General features: G+C 46.7%; 1 protein-coding gene across 1 annotated transcript in view; it reads right to left on the bottom strand.

Annotated features, from left to right (window-relative positions):
- Positions 1-7,290: 7,290 nt before the first annotated feature.
- HCK (HCK proto-oncogene, Src family tyrosine kinase) overlaps positions 7,291-25,729 on the bottom strand; it is a 48,923-nt gene continuing 30,484 nt past the window's right edge. The window contains exons 7-13 of the mRNA XM_008020387.3: positions 24,608-24,757; positions 24,104-24,256; positions 22,143-22,322; positions 20,306-20,382; positions 14,937-15,090; positions 10,001-10,132; positions 7,291-7,822 (exon numbers count right to left, since the gene is read on the bottom strand). Of these exons, the coding sequence (XP_008018578.1) occupies positions 7,620-7,822; positions 10,001-10,132; positions 14,937-15,090; positions 20,306-20,382; positions 22,143-22,322; positions 24,104-24,256; positions 24,608-24,757 (1,049 nt within the window). The 3' untranslated portion in view covers positions 7,291-7,619. The remainder of the gene's footprint in view (positions 7,823-10,000; positions 10,133-14,936; positions 15,091-20,305; positions 20,383-22,142; positions 22,323-24,103; positions 24,257-24,607; positions 24,758-25,729) is intronic.

Genomic DNA, 25,729 nt, shown 5'->3' with positions numbered 1-25,729 from the left:
CATTTTTAAGTGCACAATTCAGTGACATCAACTACATTCACAATGTTGCCAGTCATTACCATCCTCCATCTCCAGAACATTTTCATCATCCCTGAAAATGAATATCCATATGGAAAAGAATGAAATTGGACCTTTATCTCATACTATATACAAAAATCAATTCAAAATGGATTACAGACTTATAGGGCCAGAAACTGTAAAGCTACTAGAAGGAGACATAGAGAAACTTGACATTGGCTTGGGCAATGATTTTTTGGATATGTCACTAAAAGCACAGGAAACAAAAGGAAAAATAGACAGGTGAGATTGCATCAAACTTAAAAGCTCTGCACAGCAAAAGAAACAACAGAGTAAAAAGGTGACCGCCAGAGCTAAAGAAAATATTTACCAATCAAAAACGATCTGATAAGGGGTTAATATCCAAAATATATAAGGAGCTTAAACAACTCAATAGCAAAAACTCCCAAATAACCTGGTTTAAAAATGGGCAAGAGATCTAAGCAGACATTTCTCAGGAGACAGACAAATGGCCAGCAGGTAAATGGAAAGGTGCTCAACATCCTTAATCATCAGGGAAATGTCAATTGAAACCGCAATGAGCAGTCATTTCACACCTCTTAGAACTGTTATTATCAAAATGACACACAATAAGTATTGGCAAGGATGTGGAGAAAAGGGAACTCTTGTGCACTGTTGGTAGGGGTGTAAATTGGTATGGTCACTATGGAAAACAGTATGAATGTTCATCAAAATTGAAATTAACAATAGAACTACCATATGTTGCAGCAATCCCACTTCTGAGTATATATCCAAAAGGAAATGAAATCAGTGTCTGCACCCCCATATTTATTGCGGCATTATTCATAACAGCCAAGATATGGAAACACTGCAGCTGTAAACTATTATCTATATTTAATATAAGTACATAACTATAATTTCTATTTATAAATATAAAAATATATAATATTATATATATATGTAACATCTATATATATATGTTATGGAGGAAATATTCCACAAAGGCAAAAGTGCCCATGAAAATCATCATGCAGCTCTAGTTGGTAGCTTGAAATTCACCATGGTGGGAATGTTGACACCACAAAAATCAAGAAGTGCTACCAATCAGGGCTTGAATTTTTGTTTTGCTAGCAACATTTTTTTCTGTAAAGGGTCAGATTAGTAAATATTTTGGACTTTGCCAATCATACGGTTGTGTTACAACTACTCAACTCTGCCATCTTAGTACAAAAGCAGCCACAAACGTTACATAAATAATAGACATGACTGTGTTCCAATAAAGCGTAGTTTGCCATAGTTTGCCAAACCCTGGTCTAGACTTAAAGTGATGGAGAAAAAATGTTAATATTGCAGATTAAATTTAATGGTGGGCAGTGTCTATAGCTGTTACCTTGTAACTAGCACAAAAATGTGACTTTATTTGAAAATCTTTCCCTGATCAGCAAAGAATTTGCTCATATCATTGACTAAGTCAAGTTCTGATATATGTCTTCTTTATTTCACTTTCATCTTATTCCTGAATATAACCAAAACTATCAACCCACATTCATGTTGGTACTATACCGGGAAAGCCTATTTGTCAAGCAAGTTACCATTGTGGGCAACTGAAGCTTAATCCTATGGAGCAGCTCTGGGAAATGATGCAAACCACACACCTTGGAGTTACCCCACCAAAGGGCAAGGGAGCAAGGCTGTTTATACACCAACTCCTGGAAGTCATTAGCTGAGTACTGTTCCCAGAGGGTGTTAATTCCTTGGCACTTTCAGCCTTCTGGGAACACTGGCAGCTGAAGCTTTTTGCAGTTTTAGGGAAAAAGTCCTCAGAAACAGTGACGCGGGATAATGACCCCTGAAAAGTCCACCCCACTCTAAGAGATACGAGTGGGGCACTGGCAGTGCATGCTGCACCCTTGGAGGTGAGAGTCTAGAGGAAGATTGTCCAGGCTGATATGGTGGTTGTGCCCTAAAAATCCTGTGTTCCACCTATTCGTCTCTCTCTCCCTCCCACTGCCAGACCCCTGGCAACAACTGACTTTATTACTGCCTCCATAGTTTTGCTTTTCCAGAATGTCATATAGTTGGAATCATATAGTATGAAATCTTTTCAGATTGGATTCTTTCTTAGCAATATATATTTAAGCTTCCTGAATGTCTTTTCATGGCTGGATAGCACTTTTTTAAAAATTTCTTTTCCTTCTCTCTCTCTCTCTCTCTCACTCTTTCCTCCCTCCCTCCCTCCTTTCCTTCCTTTTTTCTCTCTTGCTTGCTTTCTCTTTCTTTCTTTCTTTCTTTCTTTCTTTCTTTCTTTCTTTCTTTCTTTCTTTCTTTCTTTCTTTCTTTCTTTCTTTCCCTTCCTTCCTTCCTTCCTTCCTTCCTTCCTTCCTTCCTTCCTTCCTTCCTTCCTTCCTTCCTTCCTTCCTTCCTTCCTTCCTTCCTTCCTTCTGTTCGTTTGTTTTGCTCTTTCTTGCCCAGGCTGGAGTGCTGTGGCATGATCTCGGCTCACTGCAACCTCCACTTCTCAGGTTCAAGTGATTCTCCTGTCTCAGTCTCCTGAGTAGCTAGGGTTACAGGCACCTGCCACCGCGCCAGGCTAATTTTGGTGTTTTAGCAGAGACAGAGTTTCACCATGTTGGCCAGGCTAGTCTCTAATTGTTGACCTCAAGTGATCCACCTGCCTCGGCCTCCCAAAGTGCTGGGATTACAGGTGTGAGCCACCACTCCCAGCCTATTTATTTATTTTTAAATTTTCTTTTTGAGACAGAGTTTCACTCTGTCACCCAGGCTGGAGTGCAGTGGCGTAATCTCGGCTCACTGCAACTTCTGCCTCCCAGGTTCAAGTGATTCTTTTGCCTCAGCCTCCCCAGTAGCTGGGACTACAGGTGTTTGCCACCAAGTCTGGCTGATTTTTTTGTATTTTTAGTAGAGATAGGGTTTTGCCATGATGGCCAGGCTGGTATCAAATTCCTGGCCTCAAGTGATCCACCCATCTCAGCCTCCCAAAGTGCTGGGATTATAAGTGTGAGCCACTGTGCCTGGCTATTTATTTATTTTGAGATAGGGTCTCATTCTATCACCCAGGCTGGAGTGCAGTGGTACAATCATAGCTCACTGCAGCCTAGACCTCCTGGGTAGTTCTCCTACCTCAGCCTCCTGAGTAGCTAGGACTACAGGCACCCGCCACCATGCCTGGCCAATTTTTGTATTTTTTGTAGATACGGGGTTTCACCATCTTACCAAGGCTGGTCTCAAACTCCTGGGTTCAAGTGATCCACCTGCCTTGGCTTCCCAGAGTGTTGGGATTACAGACGTGAACCACCATGCCCGGCCAAAATTATTTATTTGTTTGTTTGTTTGTTTGTTTATTTATTTATTTATTTATTTATCGAGACAGGGTACTGCTGTCTTGCTGAGGCTGGAGTGCAGTGGCACAGTCACGGCTCACTGCAGCCTCAATCTGCTGGGCTCAGGTGATCCTCCTTCCTCAGCCTCCTGTGTAGCTGGGACGACGGCTGCATGCCACCACAACCACCTAAATTTTTAACTCTTTGTAGATATGGAGGGGTCCCACTTGTTGCCCAAGCTGGTCTCAAACTTCTGGGCTCAAACAATCCTCCCACCTTAGCCTCTCAAAGTGCTGGGATTATAGGTGTGAGCTACTGCACCTGCACCTGGTCAGCTCTTTTTTCTTAGTGCTGAATAATATCCCGTTATATGAATATACCACAATTTGTTTATCCATTCACCTATTGGAGGACATCTTGATTGTTTCCAAGTTTTGGGATTTATGAATAAAGCTGCTATAAATATCCATGTGCCGTTTTTGTGTGTGTGTGTAGATATAAGTTTTCAACTCATATGGGAGCACAATTGCTGGATTGTGTGGTAGGTTATGCTTAGTTTGGTAATAAACTACCAAATACCTTCCAAAGTGGCTGTACCATTGTGCATTCCCACCAGCAATGAATGAGAATTCCTGTTGCTCCACATCCTCATCAGCATTTGGTGTCATCAGTGTTTTGAATCTTAGCTATTTTAGCAGATACTTTTTTTCAATTGTTGGGTTTTAAGAGTTGTTTATATATTGTGGATACCAGTCCTTCATCAGAGATATTTTTTGCAAATATTTTTTACAAGCTTGGGGATCATGGTTTTCTTGTCTTTTCTTTTTTTTAAGACAGAGGTTTGCTCTTGTCACCCAGACTGGAGTGCAATGGTGTGCTCACTGCAACCTCCGCCTCCTGGGTTCAAGTGATTCTCCTGCCTCAGCCTCCCCAGTAGTTGGGATTACAGGCACCTGCCACTACGCTTGGCTAATTTTTGTATTTTTAATTGAGACAGGGTTTTACCATGTTGGCCAGGCTGGTCTTGAATTCCTGACCTCCTGTGATCCACCTGCCTTGACCTCCCAAAGTTCTGGGATTACAGGCGTGAGCCACCGGGCTCGGCCATGTTTCTATTTTCTTAATAGTGTCTTGGGCAGAGCAGAGTTTTTGATTTTAAAGAGGTACAATTTATCTTTTTTTTTCTTCTTTTGTGGATCATGCTTTTGGTGTTGTATCTATCCCCATGTTTTTACCTGTCTTTTCGGTGACCAGAGGGACAAATCAGTGTTGGTTTGGGCAGTATAAATTGAAAGAGCAGAAAGCAGAAATTGATCCCTTAACCTTGTCCATAAGCAATAGGCTTCAACTCCTGAGATCGTGCGTCAGTCGCTGTGGCTGTCATACTTCTGTGTAACAAAACAACCCCGGAACACAAAGGCTTATTATCGTAAGCATCTATTTCTCTCTCACATGTCCGCAGGTCAGATGGAGTTCAGTTGATCTAGGCTGGGCTCAGGCCTGCAGGTTGGTCTAGGTCTGCTCCATCTGTCACTCATCTTCCTTGGACCATGTTCTTTTCAGGGCAAAAGACTGGAAGGCAAGCCCAGCCCCACAAGCACGTTTCAAGCCTCTGCTTGCATCACATGTGCTAACATCCCATTGGCTAAAGCAAGTCTCATGCTCAAGTTCAACACTGGTGGCACAGGGAAGTGTACTCCTCCCATCAGATTATTATTACAAATCATAAGGCAAATTTCCATCAGAAGACCCTGGACTCTGCTTTCCTGTACCCAAGCCACATCCCAAACTAGAAAGCAAGAAAGAAATTACCAACTAGGTAAGTTGAAACATTACTAGCTTTATTTTCCACTGTTCTTATAGTCAGTTCCTAAGGTCAGAACCCCACCATACTCAGAGGTACAGAATCAAGTTAGTGTAGGATTCTCTGGGACCCAGGGGGTGATGTGATGTACAACCTTCAGGGGATGCAATAATATGGAAAGGTGGTGTTTCCTTTTCACCCATTGTCCACCTCTTTCTGTCTTTCTCTGTGTGATAATAACTAGCTGCCAGGGACTCTCAGCTGAGGCAACATTCGGGAAGCCCCCACCACTTTGTCTTCTCTGCTTCCTACGCAGGTCTCCCACCTCTCCACTGAGAGCTTCCTCTGTAGGGTACTAGATACTCTCAGCAGCCATATCTCCAGATCGGGATTCCTGCAACGGCAAATACCACCTCAACAAGTATAATGGCTGCTTGACCATGGGGAATGTCAGGTCTGCAGGCAGCTCCCAGCCCTGGAGGCAGCCCCCAGCCCTGGGGAGCTGTAAACTGGCCAGCTCTTGTAGCAATGTGGCCTAACAGGAAAGTCAGGGTCCCAAATCATAAGAAACCATTCCTGTCATCCTGGAAGACCCAGCTCCTTGGAGGCAAAACCCATCCAGCATCTGGATACCAGTGGAGAAGGCAGGACAGTGCCCCCCGCCGAGAGATGTTCATGCCCTAACCCTCAGAGCCTATGAAAATGTTACCTCACATGGCAAAAGGGACTTTGCAAAGGTGATTAGGAATCCTGAGATGAAAAGATTATTCTGAATTATCCAGGTGGGTCCAAGGAGTTCTTACAAATTAAAGAGGGGAAGAAGACTCAGAGTCAGAGGAGATATGATGAAAGCAAAGTTAGGAGTAATGAGCGAAAGGGGCTGATGAGTGAAGGAATGGGAGCAGCCTCTAGAAACTGGGAAAGGCATGGAAACAAATTCTCCCCTAGAGCCTCTAAAATGAATGCAACCCATTTCAGTCCCTCTGACTTCTGGAACAGTAAAGTTATACTTGTGTGTATGTGTGTGTGTGTGTATGTATGTATATATGTATGTATGTATATATGTATGTATGTATGTATATATGTATGTGTGTGTATGTATGTATATATGTATGTGTGTGTGTATGTATGTATGTATATATGCATGTGTGTATGTATGTATATATGTATGTATGTGTGTATGTATGTATATATGTATGCATGTGTATGTATGTGTGTATGTATGTATATATGTATATATGTATATGTATGTAGGTATATATGTATGTATGTATATATGTATGTGTGTATGTATATATGTATGCATGCATGCATGCATATATGTATTGAGACAGGGTCTCACTCTTCTGGAGCAGTAAGGTTATACATGTATGTATGTATGTATGTACTTATTTATTTATTGAGAAAGGGTCTCCATCTCTTGCCCAGGCTGGAGTGCAGTGGCACAATCTCGGCTCACTGCAACATCCATATCCCGGGTTCAAGCAATTCTCCTGCCTCAGCCTCCCCAGTAGCAGGTGCCCACCACCATGCCTGGCTAATTTTTGTATTTTTAGTAGAGACAGGGTTTCAGCATGTTGGCAGGCTGGTCTTGAACTCCTGATCTCAAGTGATCACCCACCTCAGTCTCCCAAAATGCTGGGATTACAGGCATGAGCCATTATGCCTGGCCCAGTAACATTATGCAGTTGTGTTGCCTTAAGCCACCAAATATGTGGTAATTTGTTACAGGAGCAAGAGGAAACGAATACAGCCAGCAACTATTTTAGGACAGTTAGAAAACCTCAAGTATCGAACCCCACTTTTCTTTCCTTTCTTTCTTCTTCTTCTTCTTCTTCTTTTTTTTTTTTTTTGAAACGTGGTCTCACTCTGTTGCTCAGGCTAGAGTGCAGTGGCATGATCATAGCTCACTGCGGCCTCGACCTCCTGGGCTCAAGAAATCCCCCACCCCTCAGTCTCCCAAAGCACTGGTATTACAGGTGGGAGCCACTGCACCCAGTCTGAACCCCACTTGTCTTTGTACTTCTGGTCCCCAGGAGAGTCCTTCACACTTTCTGACTTGTCATACAGCAAGATGGCAAATAGATACTCAGGAATTGGAAGGACAAGAAAACCAACCTTTTGGTAAAGACTTTGGCATTTATATCTTTTATTTAAATATTCATTTCACTATTTTGAAAGTTTCTCTTCCAAATCACAGCTGTAACTAAAATCCAACCATTCCAGGAAATAGAAATATCAACTTGGGGGCTTCCTGAGAATGTCAGATTGTGGATTGCGAGAGTCAAAAAGAGATTTTCCAGTCCAACCCACTCACTGGATAGATGAGGAAACCGTGGCTGAAGCGAGGGTGGGTGTCTGGGAGTAGGGAGGGGGCGTGGGCCCTAGTGGATGGTGCTGGAGCCACCTTGCAGCCACCACCTGGGCACCCCCTGGCCCTACCCTGGTCCTCCCCATCATGGCTGCTGTTGGTATTGGCTCTCTGTGGCCGTGTAGAAGTCATCCAGCACACTCTGGATGTATTCGAAGGTCGGCCGCTCCTCCGGACGGTTCTTCCAGCAGCGCATCATGATGTTGTAAAGCTCCTCTGGGCAGTTCTCCGGGCGAGGCATCCGGTATCCACGCTCCAGAGCTCGGATCACTTCGGGGTTTGACATCCCTGAAAAGGAGCCGTGGAATTAAAAAAGGAAGTGGTTGGGAAATGAGAGCCCAGGGGTGGCAGGCCCTGTGGCCTCCCCAGCAGCCATCACTCCCCACCTTGCTTGTAAGCTGAGCCCCTCCCACTGTGAAAGCCAGAGACTTCCACCCTCAGCTTCACTTGCAGCTAGGTCATGGGCCTGGGACCCAGTTTGGGCCAATGGGAGCTGATGGGGAGGTCTGCTGGGAGAGTGCCAGGAAAGGTTTTCCTCCCACTTAGAGGAGAGTCTTTGGAGAATGCACCCTTCCTTTGAACACTGTGAGATACTTATGATACTTGGAGCTGCAACAACCATCTGACAACATGGAGAAGACCATCACAGAGACAGGAACCCAGAGTCCTGACAGCTGCTGAACTGCTGAACTAACCAGTCACCCATGGCAGATGGGGAGTAATAGCTTGCTTCTGTTTCAGTTACTCTGTGTCTGTTATTTTGTCGCTTGCCGCGGAACACATCCTAATGGATTTAGCTTCTACTGTGTGTTGCCTGGTTTTGACTAGTGCACCCTCAAGACAAAACAGTCAGGTGGTCAGATTCAATATCAACCTATGGATGGGACTATTTTCTTGTTCAATTTAAGTTTTTGTTAGTTATTCATAAGAATAGCCATTCAACATCTGTGATCCCCAATTTTATATTATTAGTCTCAAACTCCAAACTCATGAACTCAAGTGCTTCCTTTACTTGGATGTCTCTATACTTAAGTCATCTCAAACTTAACAGAGCTAAAGTAGAGCTCTCCAATTTCTGTCCCTAGACCATTACCCACCCTATGGTGCAAAGCCAGGGTAATCATCCCTGATTCTCTCTCTCTCACCTCCTAAGTCAGCAAGTCAGATCTTCTCTTCTTTTGAAACATAGCACCAGTTCATCAACGTATGCCAGTCACGAATGCCATCACCCTGTCCAGACCATCATCACCTCTGCCTGGGCCACTGCTGTGGCTTCCTCACTGGCTGCCACCCTGTTCCCCTTCCCTCCCATTCACTCTCCACGCTGAACCAAAACATCGCTTAAAAATGGAAATCACCAGCCTGTCAACATAGCAACACCTTGTCTCAAAAAATTTAAAACATTAGCTGGGCATGGTAGTGTGTGTCTGTAATGTCAGCATTTTGGGAGGCCAAGGCTGGAGGATTGCTTGAGCCTGGAAATTAGAGACCAGGCTGCGCAATGTAGTGAGACCAAGTCTCTACAAAAAAGTAAAAAATAGCCAAGCATGATGGCACATGCCTCTGGTCCCAGATACTCGGGAGACTGAAGTGGGAGGATCACTTGAGCCTAGGAAGTCGAGGCTGCAGTGAGCTATGATCGCACCACTGCACTCCAGCCTCGGTGACAGAGTGACACCTTGTCAAAAAAAAAAAAAAAAAAAAAAAAAAGACAGGTGGAGAAAGGACAAGATCTGATTCACAGTTTAGAATTATCCTGGCTGTAAGTGGAGAATAGGCTGTAGGATGAGGAGGGAGAAAGCAGTAAGACTGATGAGGAGGCTGCTGCACCATCCATGGGAGACAACACTGGCCTGGATGCAGTGGAGACTGTGGGGTTCAAAGTGGTGAGATGTGGGATATGTTTTGGAGTTGAGTGGCCAAAATCTTGTGACTGCTCCGTTGTCACAGGGGTGCGGACAGGCACGGTGGCTCACGTCTGTAATCCCAGCACTTTGGGAGGCCGAGGCAGGCGGGTTACCTAAGGTCAGGAGTTCGAGACCAGCTTGGTCAACATGGTAAAACCCCATCTCTACTAAAAATACAAAAATTAGCCAGGCATGGTGGCGGGCGCCTGTAATCTCAGTTACTCAAGAGGTTGAGGCAGGAGAATCACTTGAACCCGGGAGGCAGAGGTTGCAGTGAGCCAAGATTGTGCCATTGCACTCCAGCCTGGTGACAGAGTGAGACTCTGTCTCAAAAAAAATAAAAAAAGTCATAGGAGCGAGAGAGAAGGACGGGCCAAGGAAGCCCCCAGATTTCAGGCTTAAGACATTGGATGGATGGAGGTGCCTTTAACTAAGATGGGAAAGGTGAGGGAAAGTTGGGGGTGAGGATCAAGAACTCAGTTTGAATGGACATGTTGTCTAGATGAACCCATTGCCAGGATGCCCTGGAAGCAGCCCCGAGCTGATGTCCTTTCCCTACCTGGGTAAGGGATGCGGCCGTAGGTGACGATCTCCATCAGCAGGATACCAAAGGACCAGACGTCTGACTTGATGGTGAAGGAGCCAAAGTTGATGGCTTCAGGAGCTGTCCACTTGATGGGGAATTTGGCCCCTGCAGGGTTGAACAGAGCAGAGTCAGGGGAAGGTTGGGGAGCTATGAGGGTTGGGACTCTGCTAAGGTAGGGGAACAGGCAAGGGCAACAGTTGCCAACATCTGCCCATGCAGACCTGCAATTCTCCTGTTACGTGGCCTCCCTGTGGAAGCAAGGGACATCCATCCTGAGGACAGATGGCTAAACAAGGAGGAGTGGGCAGAGGGGCCTGGGGTATGGCGTGGAAGTTCACTCTAGAAGCCTCTTCGCTGATTCAGCTGATACCCCAGTTAACTACAACTCCGAAGAGTGGAATCCCAGAGGCCACAGCTCTTTGGGGACAGAAGGAGGCTTCAGAGGGCCTTGAGTACATGTTGCAGCCAATGTCTCAGTCCTCTCACCCCAGGCAATGGGAAAAGGGAGGATTCTGGCTCCCAGCCCATGAGGTTTCCACCAGTCACTGTGTGTCTCCCCCTTTACCCACCCCTCCTCCCACCTAGTCTGACATGGGTTTAGTTAGCCTCTTCATTTTTTTTTTTTTTCTTTTAGAAGCAGGGTCTTACTCTGTTGCCCAGGCTGGAGCACAGTGGCACAATCATAGTTCACTGAAGCCTTGAACTCCTGACCTCAAGCTATCCTCCTGCCTCAGCCTCTCGAGCAGCTGGGGTCACAGGTGTGCCCTACTATGCCAAGCTAATTAAAAATTTTTTTGGCCAGGTGCAGTGGCTCATGCCTGTAATCCCAGCACTTTGAGAGGCTGAGGAAGAGGATCACCTGAGGTCAGGAATTCGAGACCAGCCCGGCCAACCCTATCTCTACTAAAAATACAAAATTAGCTGGGTGTTGTGGCAGGTGCCTGTAGTTCCAGCTACAGGCTGAGGCAGGAGAATTGCTTGAACCCAGGAGGCGTAGGTTGCAGTGAGCTGAGATCGCACCACTGCACTCCAGCCTGGATGATAGAGTCAGACTCCATCTCAAAAATGAAATAAAATAAAATAAAATTTGTAGAGACAGTGTCTTATTATGTTACCCAGCCTGGTCTCAAAACTCCTGGGCTCAAGCAGTCCTCCCACTTTGGCCTCCTAAAGCACTGGGATTACAGGTGTGAGCCACCGCACCGGGCCTAGTTATCCTTTTTTAGTGTTTATCTTAATTATATCATGGTTGGTGAACATGGTCTATAGAATATTGTTCTTTGGAGTTTGTTGAGACCTGCTTTATGACTGAGTACACGGTCAGGTTTTGAAAATGTTCTGTGTGTGTGTTTGTGTGTGTGTGAGAGAGAGTATGTGTGTGTATATGTGTTTTCTCCCTTCCTCCTTTGGAGCTAGAGACTTTTCTTGATTTCCTGCTTATCTTCTTCTGGTTTAGACATTATACATTCTACTTTTATTCCTTTAGTCATTACCCTTATTTATTTATTTATTTTTTGAGATGGAGTCTCGCTCTGTCACCCAGGCTGGAGTGCAGTTGTGCTATCTTGGCTCACTGCAAGCTCGCCTCCCGGGTTCACACCATTCTCCTGCCTCAGCCTCCCAAGTAGCTGGGACTACAGGCGCCCGCCACCACGCCCGGCTAATTTTTTGTGTTTTTAGTAGAGATGGGGTTTCACCGTGTTAGCCAGGATGGTCTCGATCTCCTGACCTCATGATCCACCCGCCTCAGCCTTCCAAAATGCTGGAATTACAGTCATGAGGCAACGTGCCTGGCCCTGTTTATTTATTTTTTTTGAGACAAGGTCTTGCTCTGTTACACAGGCTGGAGTGCAGTGACATGATCTTGGCTTACTGCAGCCTCAACCTCCTGGGCTCAAGCGATTCTCCCACCTCAGCCTCCTGAGTAGCTGGGACCACAGGCTCACACCACCACGCCTGACTTATTTTTAAATTTTTTGTAGAGATTGCCCAGGCTGGTCTCGAACTCCTGGGCTCAAGCAGTCTGCCCATTTTGGCCTCCCAAAGTGCCGGGATTACAGTCATGAGCCACTGTGCCCGGCCTAAAATTTTTTTTTATTGTGTTATAACATACATGAAATAATATGCACAAATCTTTAATATCCATTTTGCTGCAGCTTTATATATGTATATACCCTTGTAATCACCATCAGGTTGGGGTGTAGAACATTTTCAGCAATTCAGAAGGCTCCTTTCTGCCTCCTTCCAGTTAATACTCCCTTACTTAAGGTGACTGCAGGCTGTGCATGGTGGCTCATGCCTATAATCCTAGCACCTTCAGAGCCTGAGGCAGGAGGATCACTTAAGGCCAGGAGTTTGAGACCAGCCTGGGCAACACAGTGAGACACTGTTATCTACAAAAAAAAAAAAAAAAAATTAGCTGGGCATGGTAGCACATATCTGTAGTTTCAGGTACTCGAGAGGCTGAGGTTGGAGGATTGCTTGAGCCCAAGAATTGGAGGCTACAGTGAGCTATGCTCTCAGCCCTCCACTACAGCCTGGGTAACAGAGCAAGCACTTGTCTTTTTTTTTTTTCTTTTTCCTTTTGAGATGGAGTCTCACTCTGTCACCCAGGCTGGAGTGCAATAGCACAATCTTGGCTCACTGCTGCAACCTCCGCCTCCCGGGTTCAAACGATTCTCCTGGCTCAGCCTCCCGAATAGCTGAGGCTACAGGCACCCGCCACCATGCCTGGCTAATTTTTGTATTTTTAGTAGAGACAGGGTTTCACCATATTGGCCAGCTGTTCTCAAACTCCTGACCTTGTGATCCACCTGCCTTGGCCTCCCAAAGTGCTGTGATTACAGGCATGAGCCACTGCGCCCGGCTGCACCCGTCTCTTTAAAAAATAAATAGGACTGGCACAGTGGCTCACGTCCATAATCCTAGCACTGCGGGAGGGTCAGGTGAGTGAATCACTTGAGGTCAGCAGTTCAAGACCAGCCTGGCCAACACGGTGAAACCCTGTCTCTACTAAAAATACAAAACTAGCCAGGCATGATGGCGCATGCTTATCCCAGATGCTGGGAGGCTGAGGCAGGACAATCGCTTAAACCCAGGAGGTGTAGGTTGCAGTGAGCTGAGATCGCGCCAGTGCACTCCAGCCTGGGCAGCAGAGTGAGACTCCGTCTCAAAATAAATAAATAAATAAATAAATAAATAAATAAATAAATAAAAACTAAGCTAACAGAAAATAAAGGTGACTGCAATTCTGACCTCTAGTGCTACAAAAATTTTTTGCCTGTTTCTTTAATAGCGTTATGGAGATAGAATTCACAGACCATACATTTCACCCATTTAAAGTGTATAATTCTGTGGCTTTCAGAATATTCACAAAGTTGTGGATTTTAGAATATTTTCATCACATTTCCTTGCAAAAAACCCACAGAAGTCACTCCTCATTTCTCCCAACTCCCCACTGCCAGCTGTAGGCACCAATAATCTACTTTCTGTCTCTTTAGATTTGTCTGTTCTGAGCTGGGCGTGGTAGCTCATGCCTGTAATCCCAGCACTTCGGGAGGCCGAGGCGGGCAGATCACTAGAGGTCAGGAGTTTGAGTTCAGCCTGGCCAACATGGTGAAACCCCATCTCTACTAAAAATACAAAAATTAGCCGGGCATGGTGGTGCGTGCCTGTAATCCCAGCTACTCAGGAGGCTGAGGCACAAGAATCGCTTGAACCTGGTAGGCAGAGGTTGCAGTGAGCCAAGATTGAGCCACTGCACTCCAGCCTGGGTAACAGAGAAAGACTCCATCTCAAAGAAAAGGAAAAAAAAAGATTGCCTGTTCTGGACTTTTCATAGAAGAGGAATTATACAATATATGGTCTTCATGTTGACTTTCCTTTAACATAATGTTTTTAAGGGTCATCTTTGTTCTAACCTGGCATAGTACTTCATTCCATTTTATGGCCAAATAATATTCCATTGTATGGATATACCACATTTTCTTTATCTGTTCATAAATTGGTGGACATTAAAGAGCGTTGTTTCCGTTTTTTGGCTATTAGGAAGAATGCTGCCATGAATGTCCGTTTACGAGTTTTGTCTCTTTTTGTATTTCACAAAAATGGAACCAATTGGCATCTACTCTTTTTTTTTTTTTTTAGTCTAATTTCTTTCGTTTTGATATTATACCTGTGAGAGGTACCCATTTTGGTGCATTTAGCATTGGCTTGTGCTTTTTTCTTTCTCTCTCTCTCTCTTTTTTTTTTTATTTGACAAGATCTTGCTCTGTCCACCAGGCTGGGTGCAGTGGCATGATCATGGCTTACTGCAGCCTCGACTTCCTAGACTCAAGTGATCCTCTCACCCTAGCCTCCTGAGTAGCCACAACTACAGGCATGCGCCACCATGCCTGGCTAATTTTAAAATTTCTGTAGAGACTAGGTCTCCCTGTGTTGCCCAGGCTGGTCTTGAGCTTCTGGGCTCAAGCAGTCCTCCTAAAGTGCTGGGATTACAGGCGTGAGCCACTGAGCCTGGCCGGTTTGTGCTTTTTCATCACTGCGTGGTATTGTATTTTGTGAATGTACCACAGTGTATACATCCATCCTCCTGCTATGGACATCTGGATATCCTCCCATTTTTGTCTGTTATGCACAAAGCTGCTCTTACCCTTAATTTCAACATATATTTGCCCACTTCCTCTAAAATCTATCAGTACTTCTCAATGTGATCTAAAATCTCCTCAAAATCTCTGGGTGAGACTCTGAAGTTCAGGACATTATCCAGAAAGATCCACCAAGCTCAAGAATGCACAGCTAATACGAGGGCAGACCCTTGCATTTTACCAATCGCTCTCACAGGTATCAACTCTCAACAATCACAACCATCCAAATGGGCAACGTGGGGCTGCTTGGCAGCGTTCCCTACCTTCCCGAGCTGTGTACTCATTGTCCTCAATGATCCGGGCCAGGCCAAAGTCAGCAATCTTACACACCAAGGATGCAGAGACCAAGATGTTGGCGGCTCGGAGGTCTCGGTGGATGTAGTTCCTCTGCTCGATGAAGGCCATGCCTTCTGCAATCTGCACCCCAAACAGAGACACCTTTGTCCTCAGACCTGGCCTACGCCAAGAATGGCCCCACCAGAAAGCAGCAGAGAGGTGTTTAAGTGGAAGAAAATGGGAAATGTCTGCACCAGCCCTCCCTTTTTTGTCAGGAGGGCCCCAGGGCTCAGGGTGGCATTCGTCCATCAATCCATTCAGGTTAGGGGGATCCCTAAGGCCTGGGCCAGTCTGGGGGATTCTCAAGAGTTCCAAGACTTCCAGAGAGCACTTTGAAATGTTCTCAGGGAAAAAGCAATGGGACTATTTCTCCGGGACCTATTCTTCCAGGAACATACACACACACACACACACACACACACACACACACACACCCCCTAGGATACTATGAAGAGCTTTCACCTTCAACTCTCTTTCTGGGGACAACCTAGGCTCATGTCATATTCTGCTATACCTCTCCTATCTTCCTCATGCCCCAGCCTGGGTAAGGAAAATTCACCTATTTACTCAAAAGAAATCTACTGAGTGTCTTGTGGGTGCCAGACATGTTGCTTGAACAGGTGACGAGCTAGGCAAAGCCCCTACAGGTGGTAAGTACCATAAAGAAAAGATAAAATAGGCTGGGCATGGTGGCTTACACTTGTAATCCCAGCACTTTGGGAGGCCGAGGTGGGTGGATCACTTGAGGCCAGGAGTTCGAGACCAGCCTGGACAACATGGCAAAAACCCATCTCCACTAAAAATACAAAAAGAAGATAAGCGTGGTGGTGCACGCCTGTAATCCCATCTGCTCAGGAGGCTGAGACACGAGAATGGCTTGGACCCAGGAGGCAGAGACTGCAGTGAGCTGAGATCGTGCCACTGTCCGCCAGCCTGGGTGACAGAGCGAGACTCTGTCTCAAAACGAAAAAAAAATAAAACAGAGTAACAAAATATGACCTGTAGAGAGCTTTTTCAGATTGGGCGTTCAGGGAAACCTGCTTTGAGGGGGTGAGATTTTAGCAAAGATCTGAATGGTGATAATAATAAGTGTGTCACATAAGAATATTCTAGGCAGAGAGAACATCAGGTGCAAAGGCGTGGAGGTAGGAAAGAGCTTGGGTGTTCATGGAACAGCAGAGGCCAGTGTGGCAGCAGAAGATGCCACAGAGAGAGTGTGGAGAGTTGAAGTGGAGAGGAAGGCCGCCAATCATGAACTGCCTTGTAGGCCAGGAGAGGAGGGTGGGTTTTATTCTGAGCGTGCTGGGGAGATATTAGAGGCCTTCGAGCAGGAGCGTGACATGTTCTGATGTACATTTAAAGATCACCATGGCTGCTGAGTGAATAACAGACTGCGGGGAGGATTCTTATTCACGCCAGGGACCCTAGAAGCCTCTGATGAAAACACAGGGATTATATCTTGCAGACATTTTTACTTACAAGGGTTTGGAAAAGAGAGGTTGAAGATGAAACCTCAGATGCCCAGAAAGCAGCACTTTTGGTTTGCAAACTGGGCTATGAGCTCTTTGAGGCAGGAATGACCATGATCTCTGTTTTACAGACACGGAACCACTTGTTCCAGATCACACCACCAGGAAAATTCTGAATGTCAGACTCAAACCAGTCTGAGGACTCCCAATCCAGTGCTTCCTGCTGCCTCTAAATAACCCAGCACTCCAGTGCTCCGGCGGACTGCAGCTGGGTGCAGTCTGATGAAATTATTCTGGAAGCCAGGGCGTCTGACCAGACCGAACAATCAAAGCACCACCGCGGGCTTCTCAAGGTCTGAGGCAAGTGGGTGGCGCACTTGCAAGGAGTGGACAGCAGGGGGCACCCGAGGCAGTTAGAATGGAGACCCATGCTTTTCTTTTTTCTTTTCTTTCTTCTTTTTTTAATTTCTTTTGAGACAGGGCCTTTCTCTGTCACGGAGTACAGTGGTGGGATCACAGCTTACTGTAACTTGTGCCTCCTAGGCTCAAGCAGTCTTCGCACCTCAGCTTCCCAAGCAGCTGATACTATAGGTGCATGCCACTATGCCAGACTAAATTTAAAAAGAACTTTTTTTTCTTTTTTCTTTTTTTTTTTTTAGAGAGAGACAAGGTCCCACTACGTTGCCCAGGCTGGGCTCAAAGGCTCCTCCTGCTTCAGCTTCCCAAAGTGCTGGGATTACAGGCCTGAGCTGTCACGCCCAAGGGAGACCCAGAGACCCAGATTTTTCAGTAAAAACTTGGAAGAGACTCTGATTTTGTTTGAAATAGTTAGATGTGGGGATGAAATGGGGATGAGGTTGCCAGGGTGAAGTGAGACAACATCTTGGCCCTCGGAGTGTGGGAAATTTATGGGTTCTTAGATGAACAGTTAACAAAAATTATTATGCTAATGGAAGGCATCATATCTTATTTATAAGATGATACTTAAACACTTACGTGACATTTACCATATGCTTTGGAGGAGGCACTTTTGCTATCAGCCCCATTTCCACAGACAAGAAAACTGAAGCCCAGAGAAATAGGTAAGTGGCCCCAGCTTACACAGCTTGCAAGTTGCGGAGCCACGGATGGAGCTCCAAAAGCGCTGCTTGGGGTCCACACTTATCTGTTACTCGGCCCTGCCTTTTTGCCTCGCTTTTCTTCTGGAGCAAGCACTAAACTAATGCCGGTAGTTACCACTGTTTGATCCTCACTGGCAGATGCCCATATGCTACTGATTTTCACAGGAGCTCAATGGGGCAGGGATGACACCCCACTTAGGAGACAGCAGAGGGTAATCACTTAATGGCTCTGGAGCTGGACCAACTCAGCTTGAGCGCTGCAGCTCTGTGATGTCTAGCAAGTTGTGTCATCTCTCTGTACCTCACTTTTCTTCTCTGTAATAGCACCTGGTTCCAAGGGGTCATGTGAAGATGAATCCCCTAAGCCTACGTCAAAGGCTCAGTAGAGTGTTTGGCACATAGTTAAGTATTTATTTCAAGAGTGGCTCCCAGTGCTCCCAGTGGGGGAAAGTGGCACTCAGAGAGGTTAAGCAACTTGCTTGAAGCTACACAGGCAGAGGTGAGATCAAAACAAAACTCTATGTGACTCCTAAGCCCAGATGCTAATAGTGTTGCTGCTCAAGGATTTGCTGACTGAATGAATAACGAGTAGGTTTATTGGGCCCAGGTGTAAGCACTCACTGCAGGTTGATAAAGTGGTGAGATTTCATGACCCCCAAATAGGGTGCCTTGGAACTTGGTTTTGCTTCCAAAGGGAGTCACAGCATCAGAGCTGGAAGGACCTGCAGAGCTCTTCAAACTGAATCCTATGGATGCCTCAAGGTTGTATGGGTGGGGGAGACAAAAGAAAGGCCACAGATAAGCCCCCACCCTGCTTCAGTCAGAGCAGCTCTGTTTTGACCTGTTTGTATATATGCAGCTACTGCATAACATTTCGACCACAGAGCTGTGACCACAAAAACACCACATGCGTGGTCCAGTTCTCTCATTTCCACCTGCTGCTCCAAGCTGCCTCTCTGAGTCTGGAGGTGAAGACCAAGGCCCCAGGTGGGCTCCTTTCTGTCCCTGGGCTCTAAATCTACCTCTGCTTCTGGACAGATGAAGGCCCAGAACCTCTTTTCCTCCCTTGGTTTGTTTTCCCCTCTGTGAAATGGGGAGAGTGGCTCTTGCCCAGTCCGTAACTGCTGCCCAGCAGGGTTTCTGCTAGTTCGAAGATGACAATTTAGCAACAAACCAGTCTATTGTCTCCCAGAGGACCTGGCCCATTGGAGTGAAAACACATTTCCATATGCCTCTGGCATTCCGGGCTCTGAAAATAGGGTCTTTTGTTACACTTTGTGGTGTCCTATGGGCCCCTGGAATTTGCATACTCAAATGAGCCTTGCCCTTGGCATCTCCAGCAGGCCCAGCTGAGGCCCAGGCAGGGTCTCACTCAACTCCAACCACCCTCTGGGCTCCTGCTGAGTAGGCTGAGCTCCTTCACCTACTTTTGCACAGGCTGTTTCTTTTGTCTAGAAGACCCTTCCCTTTTCTCTTCATTTATTGAACTTCTACTCTTCCTTCAGGCTCAGCCTAGAGGCCACTTCCTCCAGGAAGCATTCTCTGATTGCTCCTGGACCAGGCTAAATGCTCTAGCTATGCACTCTAATACTACCCAGTCCTTACACTCTGTTTTTCCATACATCGGAGAGAGAATGAGAGAGGACAGAAGTAAAAAACTGCTCAGGCTGGGGGTGAGAGGAGCTGCAAGGGGCATGGGGAACATGAGAAAGAAAACGAGGTGTTCAGCAGTGTTTCTGCGATTTGCGAACATCATTTACTTTGTTAGCTACTGTGCTGTTTTGACTCAGCCAGGACCACTTGGGTCATGGTCCCTAAGAAATTCGGTTATTTAATACCCATCTTCCCTTCTGGACTGTGAACTCTATTAGGACAGGAACATTTTCATTTTGTTCACTGCTATATCCCCCATAATTAGCACAGTAACTTATGCAAGCCACTTGACCACACTGGGGCTCAGTTTCCGCATCTGTACTTTACTTCTGCTCTATGCCTCTATTTCCTATTCTGTAAAATGGGTTGATAATTACGTACCTGTGGCCAGACTGTTATATTGGTGGAGGGGGCGTCCCTGGGATTTGTGTTCTTGGTCAGTCCCCTCCCACACTGATTCTGGGCATGGCTATGTGACTTGGCCAATGGACCATTAGCAAGCCTGATGCAGGCAGAGGCTTAATGAGAGCCTGCTCATGAAGGTTTGGCTCCTGGTCCAGCTCCATTTTGGAACCCAGCTGCTGCGCCGTGAAGAAGCTCAGGCTGCGCCGTGAAGAAGCTCCAGGGTGTCATGTGGAGACACCCTGGAGGCTGAGCCATGTCTTGGACATTCTGGCCTGGGCAAGTGCCAACAGGATGCATCCGCACCTCACTTTACCACGACAAGCGGAAGAACCACCCAGCTGAACCCCAGGCAACCCACAGGATCATGAGAAATAACAATTGTTGTTGTTTCAAGCTACTAGGACTTGGGTGGTTTGTTATACCAAAAAGGATAACAAAAATCCCAGCCTATAAAAGTTATAGGATGATTAAATGAATGAATACATGTATAATAAAATACCTGCAAAAAGCATAGTTTTATACTGAGCTCTCAATACATTTTACCCATTATTATTACTGCTGTCATCATAGTATGTGGTCAGTAAATATTTGGCAAATAAAAAAACTGAATTCCTGTTTTCCTTCCCCGTTTCCTCGTTAGGCTCTCACCTGGGCTGAGAAATCAATGAGTTTTGGCAAGGGCTGCTTGCTGCCCTCATCACTTTTCAGAAAGTCCAGCAGGCTTCCTATATGGGGGAGAAGGGAGGAACATTTACTACTTTTACTATTTAATGACAAAAACCACAATTACTTTTGCACCAATCTAATACTTTAGTGTGTGGTGAAGATTTTTCATAGTAGTAGATTTAAATACAAATATTTGTTTGCAATTCCTAGTGTTTGAGAAAGAGAATTTGAGTTTTTGTGACGTGACTTTTTGATTGCTGGATGAATTCTGTGACTGAGACAGCCCCTGAGCCTGGATGGCTGGGATCATGCCTTCACAGGACTGGCATAATTGCAGTTAAAATGAAAAAGGCTTGAGGTTTCAAATCGCCCTAAATGGGATTGTGTGAGATGATTCTGTTTATCAAAAACTGGGCAGAGTGGCTAGGCATGAGGCTCACACCTGTAATTCCAGCACTTTAGGAGGCTGAGGCGAGAGGATCACCTGAGGCCAAGAGTTTGAGACCAGCCTGGGCAACATAGAAAGACCCCATCTCTAGAAGAAATTTACAAATATGTATGTTAGGCCAGGCTCAGTGGTTCATGCCTGTAATCCCAGAGCTTTGGGAGGATCACTTGAGCCCAGGAGTTTGAGACGAGTTGGGTCAAGATGGCGAGACCCTGTCTCTAGAAAAAAATTTTAGAAGCTGGACATGGTGGCTCACGCCTGTAATCCCAGCACTGTGGGAGGCTGAGGCAGGCGGATCACGAGGTCAGGAGATCGAGACCATCCTGGCTAACACAGGGAAACACCGTCTCTACAAAAAATACAAAAAAATTGGCCAAGCATGGTGGCAGGCCCCTGTAGTCCCAGCTACTTGGAGGCTGAGGCAGGATAATGGTGTGAACCCGGGAGGTGGAGCTTGCATTGAGCCGAGATCGCACCACTGCACTCCAGCCTGGGGGAACAGAGTGAGACTCCATCTCAAAAAAAAAAAAAATTTTTTTTTGGGGGGATGAGCTGGGTGTGGTAGGGCATGCCTGTAGTCCTAGCTACCGGGGAGACTAAGTCGGGAGGATCCTGGAGCCTCAGAGTTTGAGGGTACTGTGAACTATGATCATGCCACTGCACTCCAGCCTGGGCAGGCAGAGGGCAACCCTGTCTCTAAAAATAAATAAGTAAATAGATAAATAAAATTAGCTGAGTGTGGTGGCATGGGCCTGTAGTCCCAGCCACTTGGGGGGCTGGGGTGGGAGGATCACTTGGGCCCAGGAGTTATGATTGCACTACTGCACCCCAGCCTGAGTAACAGAGTAAGACTCTGTCCCTAAAAAACAAACAAACAAAAAATGTCAGGGGTTGAAAATGGTTGTGAAACAGTGGCCTAAAAAAATTCCCCGAGAAATCCTGAGTTGTGGCAGGGTGGGGGTAGGGGCAGAACTGCTGCTTTGCCAGCTCCCTCTCCCAGGGCATTGGCAAGTACAGGGAAGGCGGCTGATGCCGGAGAGTGGCACCCCCACCACCCCCACCACACCCTGGCCCCTAAGGCTCACTGTGAACCATAAGCCCCTTCTCCCGTCACCCAGGAGTATTCTGGCCCCATTCCCTTCTCCTGGTAGCCCCCCTTCTCCCTTCCCTGGTGACCCCTTAACATGATTTCACCGCACTGACCAGAAGGGCTGAATTGTTGCATGTTAGATTCTCAATGAGTGCTTGTTGGAAGAGCTCCTGGCCAGATTGGGGCCATCTCAAGGGCAAGAACCATGTCCAAGCTACCCTTGAGCCTGCAATTGACCAGTATAGGCCACAGCCTGCACTCCCAGCCCCAGCATGCAGCACCTTTGGCCATGAACTCCGTGATGATGTAGATGGGCTCCTTGGTAACCACCGCATGAAGTTTGACTAGCTTGTCATGCTGTAGAGTTTTCATCAGGTTGGCCTCTGCCAGGAAGGCCTCCACCGACATGCTCCCTGGCTTCATTGTCTTCACTGCCACCTTGGTGTGCTTGTTGTAGGTGGCTGGAGGGGGATAGAGAGCAGGGAAGGTGATCAGAGCCCACTGGTCTCCCTTACCACCCTAGAAGGCCCAGCTGCAGACCTGCCTCCTCCAGAAAGCCTTTCCTGCTCATCTCAACTCTCAGAGAGGGAAGCGAAGTCATGGGCTTAGGCCTCAGACAAATGAGGGTTGAAAGGCGGGTTCACCACTTCCCAGCTGTGCACACTAGGGCAAGTCGCTTAACCTCTCTGAGCAGGTGTGAGATGTGCTTCCTCAGCTGTAAAGTGGAAATGGTAAGCCTTGCCTTTGAAGTGCTGTTGCAAGGATTTAAAAATAGCTTTAAAATACCACTCAGGTTATGTCACACACACACACACACACACACACACACACACACACTGCCCACTTTAATCTTAACATTGCTCTTAAATAAATGCTAGACTTACTATGACCCCCAGGCCCTGCATGGCCCAGCCTCGTCCTCCTCTCTAGCCTCATCAGCCACTAAACTCCCCTTCCCTTTTACGTGCCAGTCACCCTGCAGGTCACTCAGTCCCTCAAGCACCCAACTCCCCTCCCACCACAGGGATTTGGCACATGCTGTTCCCTCACCTCACCCCACCCTGCTTCATTTGGTGGGTCTTGTCAGTTTTATACTTGCTTGGGTTTCCATTTTGCCTTGGCTTCCAGGAAGCTCCAATCTAGAACCGTGGGCTTCCTGTAGTAGGAGTCTAGGGCCTTACATGATATTTTTGGCTTTCCAATCTCACCACTCAGATCTGTCTTACCTTCCTTTCCATATTTTCTTTTTTGTCAAATTCTTTTTAATTTTATTATTATTTTTTAGACAGAGTCTCACTCTGTCCCAGGCTGGAGTGCAGTGATGTGATCTTGGTTCCCTGAAACCTCTACTTCCTGGGTTCAAACGATTCTCCTGCCTTAGCCTCCTGAGTAGCTGGGATTACAGGCTCCCATCACCACGCCTGGCTAATTTTTGTATTTTTAGTAGAGATGGGATTTCACTATATTGTCTAGGTTTGTCTCGAACTGCTGACCTCAAGTGATCCACTCACCTCGGCCTCCCAAAGTGCTGGGATTACAGGTGTGAGCCACCGTGCCTGGCCTTGCATGCAGCAGAATCTCAATAAATATAGTCAAAATACATGGATTTTAAACTTATTTTATCTGGCTGAGTTGTTTGCATCCCCGTAAATTGTCTTCGCTCCCATCTGGAACATAGTGGAGTATTAACACAGCAGGGTCCCCACACTGGGCTGGGCACTGCATCTACCCCACACCCCTGCAAAGCAGGCAATGTTGTTTTTAAGTTCTTGGGGAAAATCAGCAGTTGTGAGATGTGCTTTTCTGATTTTCCCACAAGACCCTAACAGTGCTGGGCACACAGTAGGTGCTCAGAATAACCTGTTCATCAGTTGCCTGGAAATCTCCAAGCTGCATTTCCCCATTCTTAATTTTCATCATCTGAAAAGGTCTTTGGTTATCTCATTCCTAAACTATTAGGCAGTCCCCACTCCGTATGAGGGAGGGATTCCTCATCCGTGACACCTGCTTCCCAGAAGGAAGTGTCTGACCCCTACAGGACTGGTCTCAAAGGCAAATCAGTGTTTGCACAGCAAGACAATTTGGTTTGCTATCAGAGAACTGCTTCTTTATGGCTATTATTTAAATCTCCCCTTCTGCCTTGGGTAGCATTCCCACTTTGCCATAAGGTGTTCCTAGAAGCAAGTGACCTCCCTCTTCCCTCCACCCTCTGGCCCTGTGGGCTCTGGCCCTGGGTCCTTACCCATCCAGACTTCCCCAAACTGCCCGGCTCCAAGTTTCTTCTCCAGCTTGAGGGATTCCCGAGGGATCTCCCAGGCATCTTTCTCCCAAGGCTTCTGGGGCTTGGAAGACATGCAGGGCACCGACAGTTTCTGGCAGAGCCCATCACTCCCCTCTGGAACAGAGTCCCTGGTCAATTGAGAGCAACAAGCACCAAGCCAGCCAGCCAGAGGTTGCTCCTCGGAGGCCGCCCTGCCTGGTCCACTGGACCAGTGTTCCACCTGGTGGCCACCATCAGAGACATTCCCAAGCAAGCAGAGTGTGACGGGGTGCCACCTCTACATCCTGGTCACCCCACCCTCCTGCTCAACAGTCCTAAACCTTCAGAAGCACCCAAAGCATCTGTCTGGGGATGGCCAGGAAGAACACAGCAGGTCTCAGGGGCTGCAGTGCATCCATGACTAGGAGTCTCCAGGACCATCGCGGTGGGGATGCCGCCGCCCCCTGCCCCCGGGGTGGGACTCACTCTTGTAGTGGTCCACCAGCTCCTGCAGGGTGCTGAAGGTGCTTCGGGGGGATATGTAGAAGCCCCCGTTGTCCAGGGTCCGGATTTTGTAATGTTTCACAGTATCTCCCTGCCGAGGGTCGTAGTCTCGCACGGACAAAGAGTAGCTTCCTGAATTGACCAAAGGGAAACCCCTCAGAATAGCATCTTGGAGGCCTGCCACCTTGCATAGCACTCTCACACCCCATAAGGCTACCGCTGGCACCTCGGCAGAAATGCACAAGGGTCTGAGTGGGCTGTGGGAGTCAGGCATCCTGGGCTCTCATCCAGGCTCTACCACACCCCCCCGTGAGACCTTGGCCACGTGACTATGTCACCTCTCTATGCCTCATTTTCCTCCTCTGTAAAATGAGAATAGTTTTCATGCCTCCCTACCTGATCCTATTGCCTGATGGCTAAAAGAAGTAACCCCTGTAAACTACTTGGAAACTGAACACTCTGCAAATGTTGGCTATCATCATCATCATCTTCATTATTTCTGATCTATTGATCCATCTTTCTATCATCTACCCTACAAAAAGCCAAGAAACCATACTGTACTTTTTACTTTTTCATAAGAACTCAGGCTACGACTTTTCCGGAAAAAAATCCAGAAATCCAGTTCAGTTATTGAAATGTGAACATGCTGTGGTAGGCTCAATAATGATCCCTCAAGATGCTCATGCCCTAAACCCTGGAACCTGGGAATATGTTACCTTACATGGTAAAAGGGACTTTAGATATGTGATTAAGTTAAGGATCTGGAGATGGAGGGATTATTCCAGATGATCCAGGTAGCCCCAGTGTAATCACTTGGGTCCTTGTTAGAGGGAGGTAGGAGGTCAAAGTGGAAGAGGTGAAGATGGAAACAAGAGCTTGGACAGAAGTCAGGAAGGGGCCATGAGCCAAGGAATGCTGTAGTCTCTGGAAGCTAAAAAAGGCAAGAAAATGAGTTCTCCCCTGAAGCCCCCAGAAGGAACCAGCCCTGCTGACATTTTGAGCCCAGTGAGGTCAGACTACTGATCCCCAGAACTGTTAGAGAATAGACAGGTGTTGTTTTAAGCCAGTAAGTTTGTATTAATTTGTTACAGCAGCAATGGGAAC

This window comes from Chlorocebus sabaeus, chromosome 2 (genome assembly GCF_047675955.1).
Source record: "Chlorocebus sabaeus isolate Y175 chromosome 2, mChlSab1.0.hap1, whole genome shotgun sequence".
NCBI lineage: Eukaryota > Metazoa > Chordata > Mammalia > Primates > Cercopithecidae > Chlorocebus > Chlorocebus sabaeus.
This window is presented reverse-complemented; position numbering and strand designations above follow the sequence as displayed.